Source organism: Erpetoichthys calabaricus, chromosome 4, assembly GCF_900747795.2.
Source record: "Erpetoichthys calabaricus chromosome 4, fErpCal1.3, whole genome shotgun sequence".
NCBI classification, from domain to species: Eukaryota; Metazoa; Chordata; class Cladistia; order Polypteriformes; family Polypteridae; genus Erpetoichthys; species Erpetoichthys calabaricus.
In genome coordinates this window covers 124,364,667-124,382,471 of record NC_041397.2, presented here as the reverse complement: position 1 = coordinate 124,382,471, position 17,805 = coordinate 124,364,667, and the positions used below count along the sequence as shown (strand labels likewise).

The 17,805-nt window shown below is 36.6% G+C and overlaps 1 protein-coding gene across 4 annotated transcripts in view; it reads left to right on the top strand.

Annotated features, from left to right (window-relative positions):
- Positions 1-17,805, top strand: part of kdm6a (lysine (K)-specific demethylase 6A) — a 573,573-nt gene that overhangs the window by 110,256 nt on the left and 445,512 nt on the right. For all 4 annotated transcript variants that reach the window (XM_028799755.2, XM_028799753.2, XM_028799757.2 and 1 more), the window contains exon 3: positions 8,813-8,921. In XM_028799755.2, coding sequence (XP_028655588.1) covers positions 8,813-8,921 — 109 coding nt within the window. The remainder of the gene's footprint in view (positions 1-8,812; positions 8,922-17,805) is intronic.

Genomic DNA, 17,805 nt, shown 5'->3' with positions numbered 1-17,805 from the left:
ATTTTCAGATATTGTATGATTGACACCAGTTGTTTTGGCTCAATTTGTATCTCATTATTGTTTGGCTGCTAATTAAGAAAAAAAACAATTAAGGGCTCTGAGTCTTAAAGAGCAGGTCAATTAAAATGAGTTCAAAAGAAGTTAATTAGCAGCAAAAACAGGTCACTCATTAAGAAAAGGGTTAGAATGAAAACCTGCAGCCACGGTGGTCCTCCAGGACCGGAGTTGGCGGCCCCTGGCGTAGATCAAGTGGATCAAGAATTGACTTTCTGTCTATTTATTAGGAGGCAACAAAAGAAATCTCTCTATTATAAAAAATAAAATCCTGGGAAGAAAAAGCAGGGTGACGATACGTGATCTTTTCGGAAGACATTTAAAAGACCCGCGAGACAAAAAAGACTGGCCACGGAGTGTCTCGCGGGGACCATAAACATGAGACTTGGTGCCAAGAGATTGTCCCAGGGTTGTCTCATGGGGTCGTGGAACATGAGATTCTTGCGAGACACGCCCTTCTTATCAAATAAGAGCACGGCCAGCAAAACACTCAGACATGTAAATGCACGTAGCACACACAGATCCTGTGCTCTCAGCACATGTAAATTGTATAAGGACAATACATTCTAGATGAAAGAGCAGCGCGGAGAAAAGGGACCCAAAAGTGTTGGAGAGAAAAAAAGGCAGATAGATTATGAAAGCAGTGGAATTTGAAAGGCTCAAACAAACGATGGCGTGATACACATGCAGAGAGAGGTACAGAATATGAAAGCAGTAAAATTCGAAAGTATTGTACCGTCCCAGCCCCCTAGTACTACAAAAATATATTTTGTCATCTGGTGGAACAGTTCATTTGGAATGTATTCGTTCATACAAACAAATAGCTGGTGAAACTGTATCTCATGCTAACTTTACATTCCAGCTTGTAGTGCAAATTATTGCCACACATCCACCGTCCACATTACTGCTAAAGTGAATTGGTGGACCCTGCACATCTCGGATCAATCCAGAGTGGCATTGATTTATATACCACCAACAGGAAAAAAAACTGAATCCAGCTTGTACCTATGCAGCGTGCTGTTAAAAAATTGGTAAATCTGGAAGGAAAATACGAAAAGAAACCTGCTATTATTGTCCCGACTGTGATGTTGGATTGTGTCTTTCACCGTTCTGATTTACCACACAAATGACTCATTTTGAGATTATATACTGTTTTGGCATTAGTATTAGTATTATTATTATTAGTTATTATTTTTATTTTTCATTTCATATTATTTTTATTCATTACTATTATCATTTGTATCACTATTATGCATTTGAGATTTAATGAAGTAATTTTTCATGCCAACAAAATGCAATGCCTTTTACATGTTTTTTTGGAATAAAATGCAACACTAAGGAGGTTAATCTGCTGTGAGGCTTGTTCATTATCGGTAAAAATGCGTGAAATGTACGCGCTCTGGGGCCGCCCACATCAGGGAAAGTTGTCAGCTTGCTAATTTGCATTTTGCAAGGGAAAATGTAGTAGAGTTTGTATTTGTCTGCTAAAGCTGCATTTAAAGTTTCTATGCAATGCATGTGTGATGCATTTAGAGGGTGTCCACATACAACTGGAATACAAGTACTTTATTAAAATTTATTTATGATGTGTTTAATCACATGGCTCATATCATCTGCAGAGTAATTTTCATTGGTTAGGTAAGCAATCAGTAGTTGGTAGCTGATATTGTTCATCAGTAGAAGTCTATTGAACACACAATTTGAGATGAAAATGTTAAATGTAAAATATATTAAAGAGTAGCCTTACTTTTGAATAATACCACATACCTGCATTCATATGTTTTGAGTGTTCCCAAGTTAAACATTTTTGGGTGAGGAAATATACTTGTGTATCAGATCATCTTGGATTTAAAATCATCCATAATTCTGTAACAGTTGTGTTTGGAGTAATATTGGATCTAGGATTAGATTTATAAGGGAATATCTCAAAATTAAATATGCACATAATGTATTATAAAAAATTACAGTAAATGTATATTTCTTTATATATTAAAATTGTTTTCCATTTATTTATTTCAGTGACATGTTTCATTGTTATTAAAACCTGTTTTGGGTTGTTTCTGTTCAGATAAGACATTGGTCAGGACAGAGAGGCAGGTGGATAGTGCATAATATTGGCAAATACTTAGACAAGCAGTTGAAAGTGGGGAGATGGTTCACCTTTCAACATAATGACTCAAAGTACATTTCCATGGCAACTGTACATCACCTGAAGGACAGGAACGTGAATGTCCTTGAGTGGCCCAATCATTGCCCTGACCTGTATTCCATCAAAAATCTTTGGAATGATCAAAAAGATTTAATGGTCACATAGTTTGAACAATTGTGTTAGGAGAAATGTACACATATTCGACCCTCTAGGAATGTCAAGTTACTAGAGATGTGTTTGTATTAATTCTTTCTGTATACATAACATTTTTTGTTTTGGAATACATTAAAGTACAATTTGTAAAGGAAACCTTTGAATCTTGATTTTGTGTAAATTGGCAAATAATAAAAGCCCAATAGTTCAAAATTATGATTAGGCCTCTTTCAAAACTATAGTTTTGTGCAGCTGCAACGACAATGCATTTCAAAAAACGTAGAGTCCTTAGAATTCAAGGTACCTGCCTAATCTGTTTTTATTTAAATTTTTACTGATTTTAGGGATTACATTGCAGCAAGTTAATTTTCAGATTGGTAATATACACAAATTAGTCATAACATTAAAAACATCTGTCCAGTATTGTGTATGCTCCCGTTGTGCCACTAAAACAGCTCTGACTTGACAAGGAATGGACTCCACAGGACCTCTGAAGGAGTCTTCTGGCAGCCTTTAAGTCCTGAAAGTTGCGAGATGGGGCCTACATGAATCGATCAGATTTGTTTTTCCAGCACATACCACAGATGCTCAATTGGATTGAGATCTGAACAATTTTGACGCCAGATCAACATCTTGAACTCTGTCATCCTGTTCCTGTGACTTTTCTTGAACAATTTTTACAGTGTGGCAATGTACATTATCCTGTTGAAAGAGGCCACTATTATCAAGGGATACTGTTGACGTGAAGGGGCGTATGTGGTCAGCAGTAATATTTAGGTACGCAGTGTGTGTCAAAATAACATTCACATAAATGCCGGGGCTCAAGGTTTACCAGCAGAACATTGCCCAGAGTATCTCTCTCTCTGCTAGCTTGCCTTCTTCCCATAGTGCATCCTCCTGCCACATCTTCCCCAAGTAAATGATGCACATTCACCCAGCTGTCCATATGACATGATTCATTAGACCAGACCATGGTTCTGAAACTTGCATGCCCATTGCAGGTGCTTTTGGCAATGAATGGGGGTCATCATGGGTACTCTAACCAGTCTGCGGTTACCTAGTCCCATAAGCAGCAAGCTGCACTACACTGTGTGTTCTAACACCTTTTTCTAATGATAGGCATAGTGTTTCAGCAATTTTCGCAGGAGAGTGGGTTACACACTGTTGGAACTGAAAACACATGCAAAAGAAAATGATTAGCTGTGGTGTAATTGTGATAGTTCTTCAGTAATGATTAGTGCCAGTATTGCCTAGTTTAATAATAGTAAAGCATATGAAGATGTTGATTTTGCTTGAACGGTAAATTCTAACATTACTTCTGAATGTGCATGCAATGTGATAACAGTACTGGGTAACTTTCAAAACTGCTGTTCACCGATCTCTGTGGCGTATGGCAGGTGTATCAAGTATACATGATCCCCTACGGAATTTCAATCTGTTCAAGACACAACTGTTATATGATCAAGACCATTAGGTAGGGAAAGAGACTGGGTAGCTCTACACACTGAAACAAATTTCTAGGGTGCTGATATGGTTTGATATGTTATGATGAGCTTCTGCCGTTATTTGCACTTAGTGTATGCAATTGAAAGTATGATGTTGTAATGTATTAATCAACAAAACCTTTACATAAAACGACTTGTTGATCCTCGAGGATGTGGGTAACAAGTGAAAATATTTAAGCTTACTTGTCAGGTGATTATATTTTGTTGCCTAATAACCTCACATTTCACACAATCGTGAGATATGCTTTGTGAAAATTGCCTGCCTATCTCTCTCTCTCTCACAAAATCTCCCAAACAATGAGGACTTCAAATTTGGAATGTAGGTTACCATAGGTGTTAAGAGACAGCTTTAAACATTTCATGGTCCAAGCGTGAAATTTCTTACTTTTTTACAACCATTTACTCCATTTCTTTCTAAAATAAATTTCTTTAAATTAAAAATACATTTTTCTGAAGAGTACATGTTTTGTTTTGATATTTTCGAGTTTCCACAAAGCGTTTATAATTTGTCATTTATTTATCTTTTTAAAATAATTTAGTTAGGCCATTCCAAGGTATATTAAAGCAAATTTATTTTTTTTGAGGATTTTGATTTTCATACTTTTTTATTTATTCCTCACAAATTCTTCTATTAAGTTTATACCTCTTTAAGTAAACCCATAAAACTATGACCGAGGAAGAAATGATTTATATTTACCACATGGTGCAGATGACCGGTGATGGCGTGTGCCTGTTTTCCTAGATTGCTTAGGATTTGTCATTTTTTTATGATCATAAAAACCCCTCGAAAATCTATTTTTAATATAATTAATATCATAACATTCACCTTCATCTATTTTTATTAACAAATAAATTTAGCACTTAAAACTTACGCGGTCTGGTTACTAAATAATATCAGGAGTGGTGATGGGATCACTGTTCAGTCCAAAACAAGTTTTGATCATCACTGTCTAAGTCTTCTATACTTGAAACAGCTTACATTTGAGTAAACCATTTCAAGAAATAATTAGTAACCTATTTTGTTTTGTTTATGTGCTATATCTTGCCTTATGACCTTTACGGGACATACACTGTCACTCTGTATATTTTAGAACACATTTTTCCTGTTGTTATCCCATAGCGAAGCACGGGTATTCAACTAGTAATTTATATATCTGAGCATAATGTTGTTGACAAACCACATACTGCACCTTGTTTAATTATTCAGTTGGCCTTATCTCTGTATACTGAACTACTGGTTAAGTTTATTAGTGGCTAAGCATAAATGCCTAGTTTCTGCGAACTGGTGAAAAACTAAATCCGTTATGTACATATTTTTGTGTATATCTTTTCTTTTCATTTTTTCTTCATTTTATTCTAACAGCTAAAAATTCATGATATATTGTAAAATAACTAGGTACCAGAATGTTGTTAAATATTCTTTCTTACATCTCTTCTCTCTTTTTCTTTTATCACTCAAAATAGACAGTTAATGGATCATACTCCCCTAGATTTTAGATGACATGTGACATGTGATTGATAGTCAATTGGACACAGTAAGCAAATATTTTTCTTGCCATTCCACACTCCTTCACTTCACTTTCTCTATTGCTCATAATCTCAATTGTTTGTGTTTCTTTGCTGTTATTCCCTTATACCTTGTAGCAAACTGCCACACAACTTGCTGTTACTGTGTAGCGCCTATTCTAGTTTAGATTGCTAAGCTTTGACATTACTTACTAGTTTTTCCATGTTCACTGAAAATACTAAATCCTTACTAATTCTGCGACCTTGACTGTTGTGATATGGGGATTAATGTCAAAAATATGAAAAGTCTCATTTTGCCGAGTAAAGAAATAGCGTACTGGAGTCAACTTTGGGGTTTTTATCTTGTTTTAGCTAGTCATTTTCATTTGCTGGTGTGAAGTATTTCATAAAATCTATGTAAATGACACATGTATTTGTTAGCATCTTGCTGTAAGTCTTTTGAAAATATCAGTTTTATGCTTTTAAGCTGCATCTGCTAACTTGCAAATGTTTAAACAATTGCTTATTACATTGAATCATACATCCTGTTGTCTTTAATTATCCTTGTTGTGTTTAGAACTTGATTACAGTCAACCTGTGGCAAATTAAATTGATTGGACATTTAGAAAGTAGGGTTTTCAGCTCATCAACATAAATTTAAAGTTTTTTCACATGTTCTGACATTATTTCACCCAGGAAAACCAATAATGCGATCGCCCATACCTGTTTGCCTGTGGAAATGTATTTTGGATGTTTCTACAATAACAACCGTAACATTTATTTTGCACATTTTCATACAAATGGTATGGTATTTAAAGTGCTTTACAAGATAAAGCAAAGTTTATACGAAACAAAAATAAAATTAGGCAATACTAAGTAACAAAGACTAAAGTAAGGTCATACGGCCAAGAAGACAGAAAAAACAAAACCAAGAGAAAACTCCAGGTGGGCTGGAGTAAACAATCTGCAGGGGTTACAAGGCCACGAGACCGCCCAACCCCCACTGGACATTCTACCTAACATCCATCCATCCATTATCCAACCCGCTATATCCTAACTACAGGGTCACGGGGTCTGCTGGAGCCAATCCCAGCCAACACAGGGCGCAAGGCAGGAAACAAACCCCGGGCAGGGCGCCAGCCCACCGCAGGGAACACACACACGGGACAATTTAGGATCACCAATGCACCTAACCTGCATGTCTTTGGACTGTGGGAGGAAACCCACGCAGGAAGGACCTGGGAAGCGAACACAGGTCTCCTAAATGCGAGGCAGCAGCACTATCGCTGTGTCACCGTGCCACCCATGCTACCTAGCATAAATGATCTAAATCAGTCCTCATGGTTTTCAAGCTTTACGTGAAAGAATTTGATGACTATGGTCATGTGGACATCTGGGGTATTTACTTCAATCCATCAATGATATGACTGCATGGTGCCTTGATTAGATTGCCACTACAGAATAACCGTAAAAAGAACAATAAGGAATACATAGTAGGGATTAGTATGGATTGTGGAGCCTTAATGAAAATAATTCAATGCACATATAGTTTAACAGGGATACACTAAAATGTAGCTATGAGAAAGCCATATTAAACTATTCCAGATTATAGGTGCATAACAAAAGAAGGCTGCTTCAGCACTTCTTTTAAGTTTAACTCTTGGAATTGTAAACAGACACTCATGCAAAAATCTAAGGTTACGACTTGAAGTGTAAGGTAAGAAGCATTCCAAAATCTCTTTGATGTTTAACCACATCCCAAAGGTGCTCTAATGGACTGAGATCTGTGGAGGCTGTTTGAGTACAGTGAAATCATTGTCATGTTCATGAAAACAGTTTGAGATGGTTTGAGCTTTGCGACATGGAGTGGTACCCTGCTGGAAGTAGCAATCGGAAGGTGGGTACACTTCGACCATAAAAAGGTGGACATGATCAACAACAATACTTGGGTAGCCTGAGGCATTTAAACAATGCTCAGTTGGTACTAAGGGGGCCCAAGGTGTGCCAAGAAAATACCCCCCACATCATTACACCACCACCACCAGCCTGAACTGTTAATACAAGGCAGGATTAATCCTTGCTTTCAAATTGTTGATGCCACATTCAGACCCTACCATCTAAATGTTGCAGCAGAAATCTAGACTCATCAGACCAGCCAACTTTTTGTTATCTTCTTGTTTCTTTTTGTTGTTGTTCTTTTGTCCAATATTGCCTGTTCTCAGGTGACAGGAGTGGCATCCTGTGTGGTGTCTAGCTGCTGTAGCCCACCCACTTCAACATTTGACATATTGTGTGTTCAGAGATTCTCTTCTGCATAGCTTGGTTGTAACGAGTGGATATTTGAGTTACTGTTGCTTTTCTATCAGATCAGTCTAGTCTAGCCATTCTCCTCTGACCTCATCAACAAGGCATTTTCACCTGGAGATCTACCACTCATTAGATATTTTCTTTTTTTGGACCATATCCTGGAAAACCTAGATATGGTTGTGTGTGAAAAGCCCTGTACGTATATCAGCAGTTTCTGACCAGCCCATTGGACACCAACAGACATGCCAACTTCAAAATCACTTAAATCACATTTCTTCCCCATACTGATGTTCAGTTTGAACTTCATCAGGTCGTCTTGACAATGTCTACATGCCTAAATGCATTGAGTTGCTGCCATGTGATCAGCAGATAATGTATTTGCATTAACAAGCAGTTGAACAGGTGTACTTAATAAAGTGACCGGAGAGTGTATGTTAATACTGACATTCTTTCTGATAGGTTATTCACAACTCACTGTATTAAAGCTAAGAATAAATAGATGCATTACGAGAGTGAGTTTTTTTAAATTTGTATTTGTATTATATTTAGTTTATTATTTATGCTGTGTCATAGGCATGTGCTTTATCAAAATTTCTTTTTGAAGAAGAGTATTTTGGTCTTTAAACAAATTTCTGTGATGTCTTCAGTTGTTAAACCTTGTATATAGTCAAGTTTAATTTTATTTTCTAACAGAAGATATTAACATAGGCAACATTTTTAAATTTCCTTGTAGAGATTATTAAAATCGGTTGATAATATGAAATTAAAGGAAGTGCCTGCTTACCATGCAAAACATTTCTTTAAATATTGGTTTTCAGATAATTTTTCTGTCTAATTACAGTAGTTTGATACATTATATGGTAACAACTCTAGCAGAAATAGATGGATAGATACTTTATTAATCCCAAGGGGAAATTCACAAATGTTTAATCAGCTACCCTAAAATATGAAACATCCAATGAGGGTAAATAATTTTTTTAGCTATGTTAGCATTCTTAACACTTTTGCACAAATGGTTATCACTTGTTTGGAACAAACAATTTATAGTACTTAATTATTAATTTGACCTTGGCTTCATGTTAAGAGCAATTAATCATTTGTTAACATATTTCATAATCAAAAAAATTTTTTTTTATAGGCTGTTCGCTGCTATGAATCTTTAATCTTGAAATCAGAAGGAAAGGTCGAGCCAGAGTTATTTTGCCAGCTAGGTCACTTCAATCTCTTATTGGAAGATTATTCAAAAGGTAAGATGAATTTTTTTTTTTGATTTTATTAGTAGCATTCCATACAAATAAGTCAAGTTTAACAAAACAAGGTTCAAAACAAATCAACCCCCACCCGAGAGAGAGCTAGGCCAGCAGAATAAAACTTCAAGATAGTAAAAATAAGTAAATAGATAAATGAATAAAGATAATTGGAGTAAAAGAGGGGAGAGAATTTTCTTCCTCAGTTTAAATTCTTATTCTAAAATGTTATTGATTAGATCCTGCCAGGTTTTGAAAAAGTTATGTACTGATTCTCTAAATGCGAATTAGATTTTTTCCAGTTACAAATAATATATAACATCAGTTACCCACTGACTTAGAATAGGAGAGTTAGACTTAGGATTCTTCTAGTTGAACAAGTTATGTGCCAATAGTGTAGTAAAGGCAATTACAGTTTGTTTGTCCTTCTCTACTTTAAGCCTATCTGGGAGTACCCTAAACACAGCTGTTAGCGGATTAGGAGGGATTATGACACCAAGGCTGTCTGAAAGTCATTTAAAGATTTTGGTCCAGAATGATGTTAATTTGATGCAATTCTTTTTTTTGTTTATTGAATGTGCTTTCAGGGACGACATTGTATTCAGTTTGGATAGTCCACCTGATATGAACACCTTGAGTTGAACTTTGAGCATATGGAAAAATAGGTTGTTTGAAATAATTTAAAAGTGTTTTTCTTTTTGTTAGCCACAGTAGACTTGCTCTCTCGCTACTTGTTTCTTTTTGCATATGTATAGATTATCCGCCTTGTGATACTGTATTTTTAAAGTTGGCATTGAAAACACCTCAGTCATGCTTAAGTGCAACAATAATAATAAAATGTGATTGATCAACAGATGTTCACCCTAGTTCTTTTTTTGGTTAAGTATAATCGTAAATCTGTTATGTTCAAGCGTGTTTGTGTGTGTGTATATGTGTATATATATAGTACTGTGCTATATAGTACTGTGCAAAAGTTTTAGGCAGGTGTGAAAAAATGCTGTAAACAAAGAATACTTTCAGAAATTTAAATGATTGTTTATCAATTTACAAAATGCAAAGTGAGCGAACAAAAAAATCTAAATCAAATCAATATTTGGTGTTACTACCTTTTGCCTTCAAACCAGCATCAATTCTTATAGGTACACTTGCACAAAGTCAGGGATTTTGTAGGATTCTAGTCAGGTGTATGATCAACCAATTATACCAAACAGGTGCTAATGATCATCAGTGTCGCACGTAGGTTGAAACAGTCATTAACTGACTCTCTAAGTAAGATCGGGGGAGGGGTGATGTTAGAGCGCCTGCGCTTATTCAGTGCAGCTGGGACAACGCACATGTTGTTCTTTTTTTCTTTCAGTACACGTGGCTTCCCTGTTTATTTATATATCTAGTGACTTCTCTGCCTGTCTGTCTCTCTATTACGCAGTGCTCTGTCTGTCTGTGTGTTATGGATCTTAAAAATAAGTTATAAGGACAGTTGTTCCTGTTAATTGCAGTCTCAATTGTTAAAAAAATATTTGAAAAGGAGCATCCCACATGAAAATATAACGATCTCAGTAACTGACAGTGCATACCAATGTATAAATTTTATGTCCGTTTGAGGTTCAAAAGAAAAGAAAAAAAAAGCAACACTTCATCCCCAACGGGGAATCGAACTCAGGTCTGTGATGCAAGGAAAAGCTGCTCTGCGCTAAGAGGCAAATCTTAACGCGCTACGCCACAGAAGCTGTTGAATCATTCTTGAAGCTTTTGTGAAAGTGTTTATTTGATCTTTGGAACTTGGGCTTTATATATTCTATAGTTTATGCCTACTACATTTTGTAACATTTATTACTAAAATATGAAAAAGTTTCTGTTTTAACAATGTGTTTACACAGATTACTTTAGAATAATGATCTCTTATTTCCACTGTAAAACTCCACTTCACTCCCACATAATCAATCAAGGCGTGAGCTGGGAAAACTTCGCTCACGTTCTAAGTCGGTGGGGGGATGGAGTAGCCGGCTGCTGGCAGCTTGTCTTTTATCAGCACATTTAGAGGACAAAGGATGCTGGCGGAGAGGTGTGAACGAATTTAAGAACCGATTTAAGGTGGGCCGGATATACGAGTTTTTTCGTAGGCTCTGGTAATTCTAGTGTTAACTGAAACAGAAACAGCTGTATAGGAGGCTTAAAACTGGGTGAGGAACAGCCAAACTCTGCTACCAAGGTGAAGCTGTGGAAGACAGTTTCATGTCATGGCAAGATTGAGCACAGCAACAAGACACAAGGTAGTTATACTGCATCAGCAAGGTCTCTCCCAGACAAAGATTTCAAAGCAGACTGGGGTTTCAAGATGTGCTGTTCAAGCTCTGTTGAAGAAGCACAAAGAAACGGGCAACGTTGAGGATCGTAGACGCAGTGGTCGGCCAAGGAAACTTAGTGCAGCAGATGAAAGACACATCAAGCTTATTACCCTTCGAAATCGGAAGATGTCCAGCAGTACCATCCGCTCAGAACTGGCAGAAACCAGTGGGACCCAGGTACACCCATCTACTGTCTGGAGAAGTCTGGCCAGAAGTGGTCTTCATGGAAGAGTTGCAGCCAAAAAGTCATAACTCCGACATGGAAACAAGGCCAAGCGACTTAAGTATGCACAAAAACATAGGAACTGGGGTGCAGAAAAATGGCAGCAGGTGCTCTGGACTGATGAGTCAAAATTTGAAATATTTGGCTGTAGCAGAAGGCTGTTTGTTCATCGAAGGGCTGGAGTGCGGTACAATAATGAATGTCTGCAGGCAACAGTGAAGCATGATGGAGGTTCCTTGAACGTTTGGGGCTGCATTTCTGCAAATGGAGTTGGAGATTTGGTCAGGATTAATGGTGTTCTCAATGCTGAGAAATACAGGCAGATACTTATCCATCATGCAATACCATCAGAGAGGCATATGATTGGCCCCAAATTTATTCTGCAGCAGGACAATGACCCCAAACATACAGCCAAAATCATTAAGAACTATGTTCAGTGTAACGAAGAACAAGAAGTCCTGGAAGTGATGGTATGGCCACCACAGAGCCCTGATCTCAACATCATCGAGTGTGTCTGGGATTACATGAAGAGACCGAAGGATGTGAGGAAGCCTACATCCACAGAAGATCTGTGGTTAGTTCTCCAAGATGTTTGGAACAACCTACTAGCCAAGTTCCTTCAAAAACTGTGTGCAAGTGTACCTAGAAGAATGGATGCTGTTTTGAAGGTGGTCACACCAAATATTGATTTGATTTAGATTTCTCTTTTGTTCATTCACTGCATTTTGTTGATTGATGAAAATAAATGATTAACACTTCCATTTTTGAAAGCATTCTTTGTTTACAGCATTTTTCCAAACCTGCCTAAAACTTTTGCACAGTACTGTGTGTGTGTGTATGTGTATATTTATGTATGTACAGTGATCCCTCGCTATATCGCGCTTTGTCTTTCGCGGCTTCACTCCATCGCGGATTTTAAATGTAAGCATATGTGAATATATATCACGGATTTTTTACTGCTTCGCGGATGTCTGCGGTCTACAGTACGTGTGCTTCCTCAGTTGATTTGCCCATTTGAATTGAAACAAGGGACGCATTTGAATTGAAACAAGGGACGCTATTGGTGGATGGCTGAGAAGCTACCCAATCAGAGCATGCGGTTAAGTTCCTGTGTGCTGCTGATTGGCTCAGCGACGGAGTGCTGCATTAACCAGGAAGTACTAATCTCACTCATTCAGAATTAACATGCACAAGCGCCAACAGAAGATGCAAATGATTGCAGAAAAGGTAAAAGTTTTGGATATGTTGAAGGAAGGAAACAGCTACACCGCTGCAGGACACCATTACAGCATAAATGAGTCCACGATTCTTTTTATTTAAAAAGGAGGAAAAGCATATAAGATCTACGGCCGCAGTGTCTTTTAACCAGGGCGCAAAATGAGTTGCAAGTGGACGTTGTAAGGCAGTAGTCTGGATGGAACCTGCTTTAGGGATTTGGATTGAAGAGTGATGGAAGAACAACAACGGCGGTGCTAAACAGTCGCCTGAAGAGGCTCCTTTAGAAGAGCTGTAACGCTATCCTTTGTTGTGCAGTAAAATTAAACTCATCGTTATCGGACAAGTCGTCGTGTCATTGTTGGTGAGTAACCATAATAAATTATTTACGTACAGTACTTATTACATGTACATAGTTTAGTGTCACTGTACACACATTTTATTGTATACAATTTTTCTTGCATTGTATGTATTTATTGATGGTGGCCTGTCTGTCGTAATGGCTGTAACATATGTGATATCGGAGACGCTCGATATCTTTAAAATAATATTTAGGTTTTACTGTATGTAAACTGTGTTTACATACATAATTTCAACGAATCTTACCTAATATCTAAGAGAATACAATGGGTTTATGCTGTATAATTGTGCGTGAAATGTTTATAATAGTGTGGGAGAGTTTATAAGGGCTTAAAATATATAAAAATAACCACATGAACATATGGTTTCTACTTCGCGGATTTTCTTATTTCGCGGGTGGCTCTGGAACGCAATCCCCGCGGTGGAGGAGGGATTACTGTATGTGTGTATGTATATATATATATATATATATATATATATATATATATATATATATATATATATATATATAATATGAGGCTTTTGGAGTTTGTGACATTTGTAATTTGAATCAATATGTCATCCATTAAATATTCACTGTTTTAAGCCTGCTAATGATGCAAATATACCTTCTAGGGCCCTACCGATAATATCAAGCTGATATTTGGTCTTTACACACGCATCTTTATCAGTTGAATCTGCACCAATATTATGATGTTGAAACTCTTTCTTGTAAAGAACTTAAATTAGGTTATTTCTCCAGTGTAAAAGACTGCAGTTTGAAAAGTTATTCCCCATGACTGAAATGCACAATTATGTCAAAGAATTGAGAGATAATCATGTATGTGCCAAAAAATTTCATGTGCTTCATTCCAAGGAGATGCATAGGGTCTTTCGTGCACTTACTGTTATACTTGAAGTTCATAGTATTCTATGTTTTTCTGCTTTTCACTATTGTCTCCACAGCCTAAAAAAGGAGCTGTTACATTATTTGTACTTATTTATTGGTACTAAAATTTTTACTTTGGAATTGATTCTGGTTGTTGGGCTGCAATACCGGTTTCAAAGCAAATAACGGGTAACTTCCCTCTCATCCCACAACCCAGATACTCTCGGCCCACCCTGGTCTCACAACTGCTGGTTAAGAAAATGTATGATGTTTTTACGCAAATTTGTTTTATTATTTTATTATTTGGTTTCATACTAGGAAATCCTAATACTTAAACTTTCAAAATTGGTAGACTATGTATTGCTAATTAGTCATCTTTTCTGCCCACATATCAGTATTCTTATTGGTTTAAGAAATCTAGTTGGTTGGACCTTACTTACAATAAATGTTACAAACCTAACATTGATTCTCTGGAAAAAATGTTTAATGTATATTGTTTGAAAAACAGATTTATAACAGTGTACTTATATGAAAATATCCTGAATTACCCAAGAATGTACCATTTCAACAGTGCTGATAGAATAATGTTTGAATTTTTAAATTTTAGTATTGATGATGGGCACTGATTTCAGGCACTGGAGATAGAATGTCAGAAAATAAATGTAGAATGTGTACATGGCAAGAAAAATGAGGTAGTCTATGATGATAGCATTCTTTATAAACCCTGTGTATGTGACTCTGCACTTATGGGGTGTACTTATAAAGGGTATGAAACCAAGTATAGGAGTCATGTGGAAAATTTTGTTTCTTGGTGCAAAGAGAATTTTCTTCATCTTAACATGAGCAAAAACAAGGAACTGGTTATTGACTATTCTTGAATGAAAGGGACTCTATGTTTGGTCACTATTCAAGGAGTCAATGTAGAGGTGGTCCTCCAGTTACTTGGAGTCCACATTAATGAGAAGTTGGACTGATCTCGGAACACAAAGGAGCTATATAATCCTCAGCTTCTATAACTCAGAGATGGCCTGTGGAGTTTTGCTGGGCTGTTAACATTGCTTCAGGAGAGGCTCACTGAATCAACCAGCTAATTAAAAGGGAAGGCTCAGTCATGTAACACACTGTGGACCCCTTAAAGCTTATAGCAAAGGAGAGAGTTAACACTCACAAAACTGAGTGCCATTATGAACAGTACTGCACATCCTCTCTGTGACACACTAACACGGAGTACTTTCAGCCAACACACTATTCAGCAAGTGTGTCAAGAAACACTACTGGGTCTCCTTTATACCAGCAATAGTACGTCTGCATAGTGCCTCAGCATGATTGTCACAGTCACATCAGTTTTCTTTCTTATTGATTTTTCCTGCTTTATAGTCATTCAGTTATGAGTTCAGACCAAAGTGAGTGTGTGTGTATACTTTATTTATTGCGCTTATGTAAAATGTCAAATATCCTCCATAGGGACAAATAAAATTCTGTCCATCCATCCATAATAGTTTCTTCTTCTTCTTTACAATTACTTCTCTAACCTAGCTGATATTTTCTTTTGTCTTTATTTTGAAACTTTCTTGTAAGCTTTTTATCACTGGAAATTATAGAAAAATGTGATTATTATCTTAAATTAATAAGAGGCAGGTGATTTTTACTAATTTTGTGCATGGGGTATAGTCCATCAAAAAATTGTAACTTGGCATGCTTTTGCAAATATGTTGAATTTTTTAGTTAATTTTCTGTTTGTGTAAATTGTTGAGACATTTTATGTTTGATTTCAGTTTGTGTTCAGAGCTTTGAAGTAATTCATATTTATTGTCATGTCTTCCTTTGATTTATCAGAATGCTGGAAGTGATCTGTTTAATCTTATTGGCAATAGAAGAAAACTAACCAGTGTATAGATTGTTTCCTTTTTTTGTATTAAAAATATAAGTACTTTCACATTAATATTGTAGCAATGATTAACCTGTTTAGAAACTATCATCAGCAAGATGATTGCAATGATTCTCACTTTATACATATTCGTCATGCTTGTTTGTTGTTAAATAGTGCCTTTAAAATCATGTGTTTGTTTTTTTTTCACAAGCCTTGACATGCATTTAAAATATTTTATCCCAACATACTTCTTTTTAAAACCTATGCAATTTTGATTTCTCTGGTTTGTAAATTTACCTGTTCAGGAATTATGGACATTGTGGTGTTCGTGGTATTAGTTTTATTTTGCAGTAGCCAGTTATACAAAGAAGCCATTTTACAAATAACATTTCCATAGTTCAATAAAGTGGGATAGAGGAAACAGGGAAAACAGTATTAAATGGAATTGGAGTATTTTTTTTAAAACCTCTGCCCTTGTCCGTTTTTCAGTGAGACAGCTTGGTTGCTAGTAGAGAGTTTTTTGAAATTTGGTATGCTTATACTCTGTACCACTTTAATTAGTGAAGAATTTAACTCAGTTACAAATATCTAGAGAGGTTATTTTAAACTGTATTTTGTATTGTTATTGAAGTGCCTGTAAGCCATCATGCAACATTTAATGAACATATGTTGAGTACTTGTTAGTAAACAACCTTATGCCTTCATTATCAGCAGATAAGAATAATTCAGAATTTTTTCTTATACTGCTATTTAAAGTCATAGCACAACAACCTTCTATCTATCATTTTCTTTTCCAAACAGCAATTTTTGCTTGAAACTTGAATGTAGATTCTACCTCTCCTTAATGTGGGATTTTGTTTGAAATTTTTATGTTTGATTTATGAACTACGAGTAATTATAAATTGTCAACAATAAAAAACAAGTAAATATGTTGCCTGGAGAGTATTATACAGTGCATCCGGAAAGTATTCACAGCGCATTACTTTTTCCACATTCTGTTATGTTACAGCCTTATTCCAAAATGGATTCAATTCATTTTTTTCCTCAGAATTCTATACACAACACCCCATAATGACAACATGAAAAAAGTTTACTTGAGGTTTTGCAAATTTATTAAAAGTAAAAAAATTGAGAGCACATGTACATAAGTATTCACAGCCTTTGCCATGAAGCTCAAAATTGAGCTCAGGTGCATCCTGTTTCGCCTGATCATCCTTGAGATGTTTGTGCAGCTTAATTGGAGTCCACCTGTGGTAAATTCAGTTGATTGGACATGATTTGGAAAGGCTCACACCTGTCTATATAAGGTCCCACAGTTGACGGTTCATGTCAGAGCATAAACCAAGCATGAAGTCAAAGGAATTGTCTGTAGACTGTCTCGAGGCACAACTCTGGGGAAGGTTACAGAAAAATTTCTGCTGCTTTGAAGGTCCCAATGAGCACAGTGGCCTCCATCATCCGTAAGTGGAAGAAGTTGGAAACCACCAGGACTCTTCCTAGAGCTGGCCGGCCATCTAAACTGAGTGATTGGGGGGAGAAGGGCCTTAGTCAGGGAGGTGGGGAATCACAGATCTACAGCAGCTGATCAGAAAGAGAATTATCGGTATACAGCATCAAGCACACGCTGCCTCAGCAATGCTGTCTATTGAACTGCTTTCACATGGCAAACTCTTCAAAGCCTTTACTGTACGTACCTCGCGGTTCAGAAAGTTTCATCCCAAGAACTTTAAACGCGCTCAATCAGTCCATCAAGTGCTCCTTGTAGAACTGTTTGTTCCTAGAAGTACAATTACCTCAAAGTAAACTTGCGCTACAGTTATAATATTACACAATCTGAGCCACTTTATAAAGCGCTGTAGCAGTTAGAGCATATTTGTGCTCCCTTGAACCCTCAGGTACGACTCCAAACACCAGGTAAAACTATAATTATTATCTATAATAATAAAAGGCAAAGCCCTCACTGACTGACTGACTGACTCACTCACTGACTCACTCATCACTAA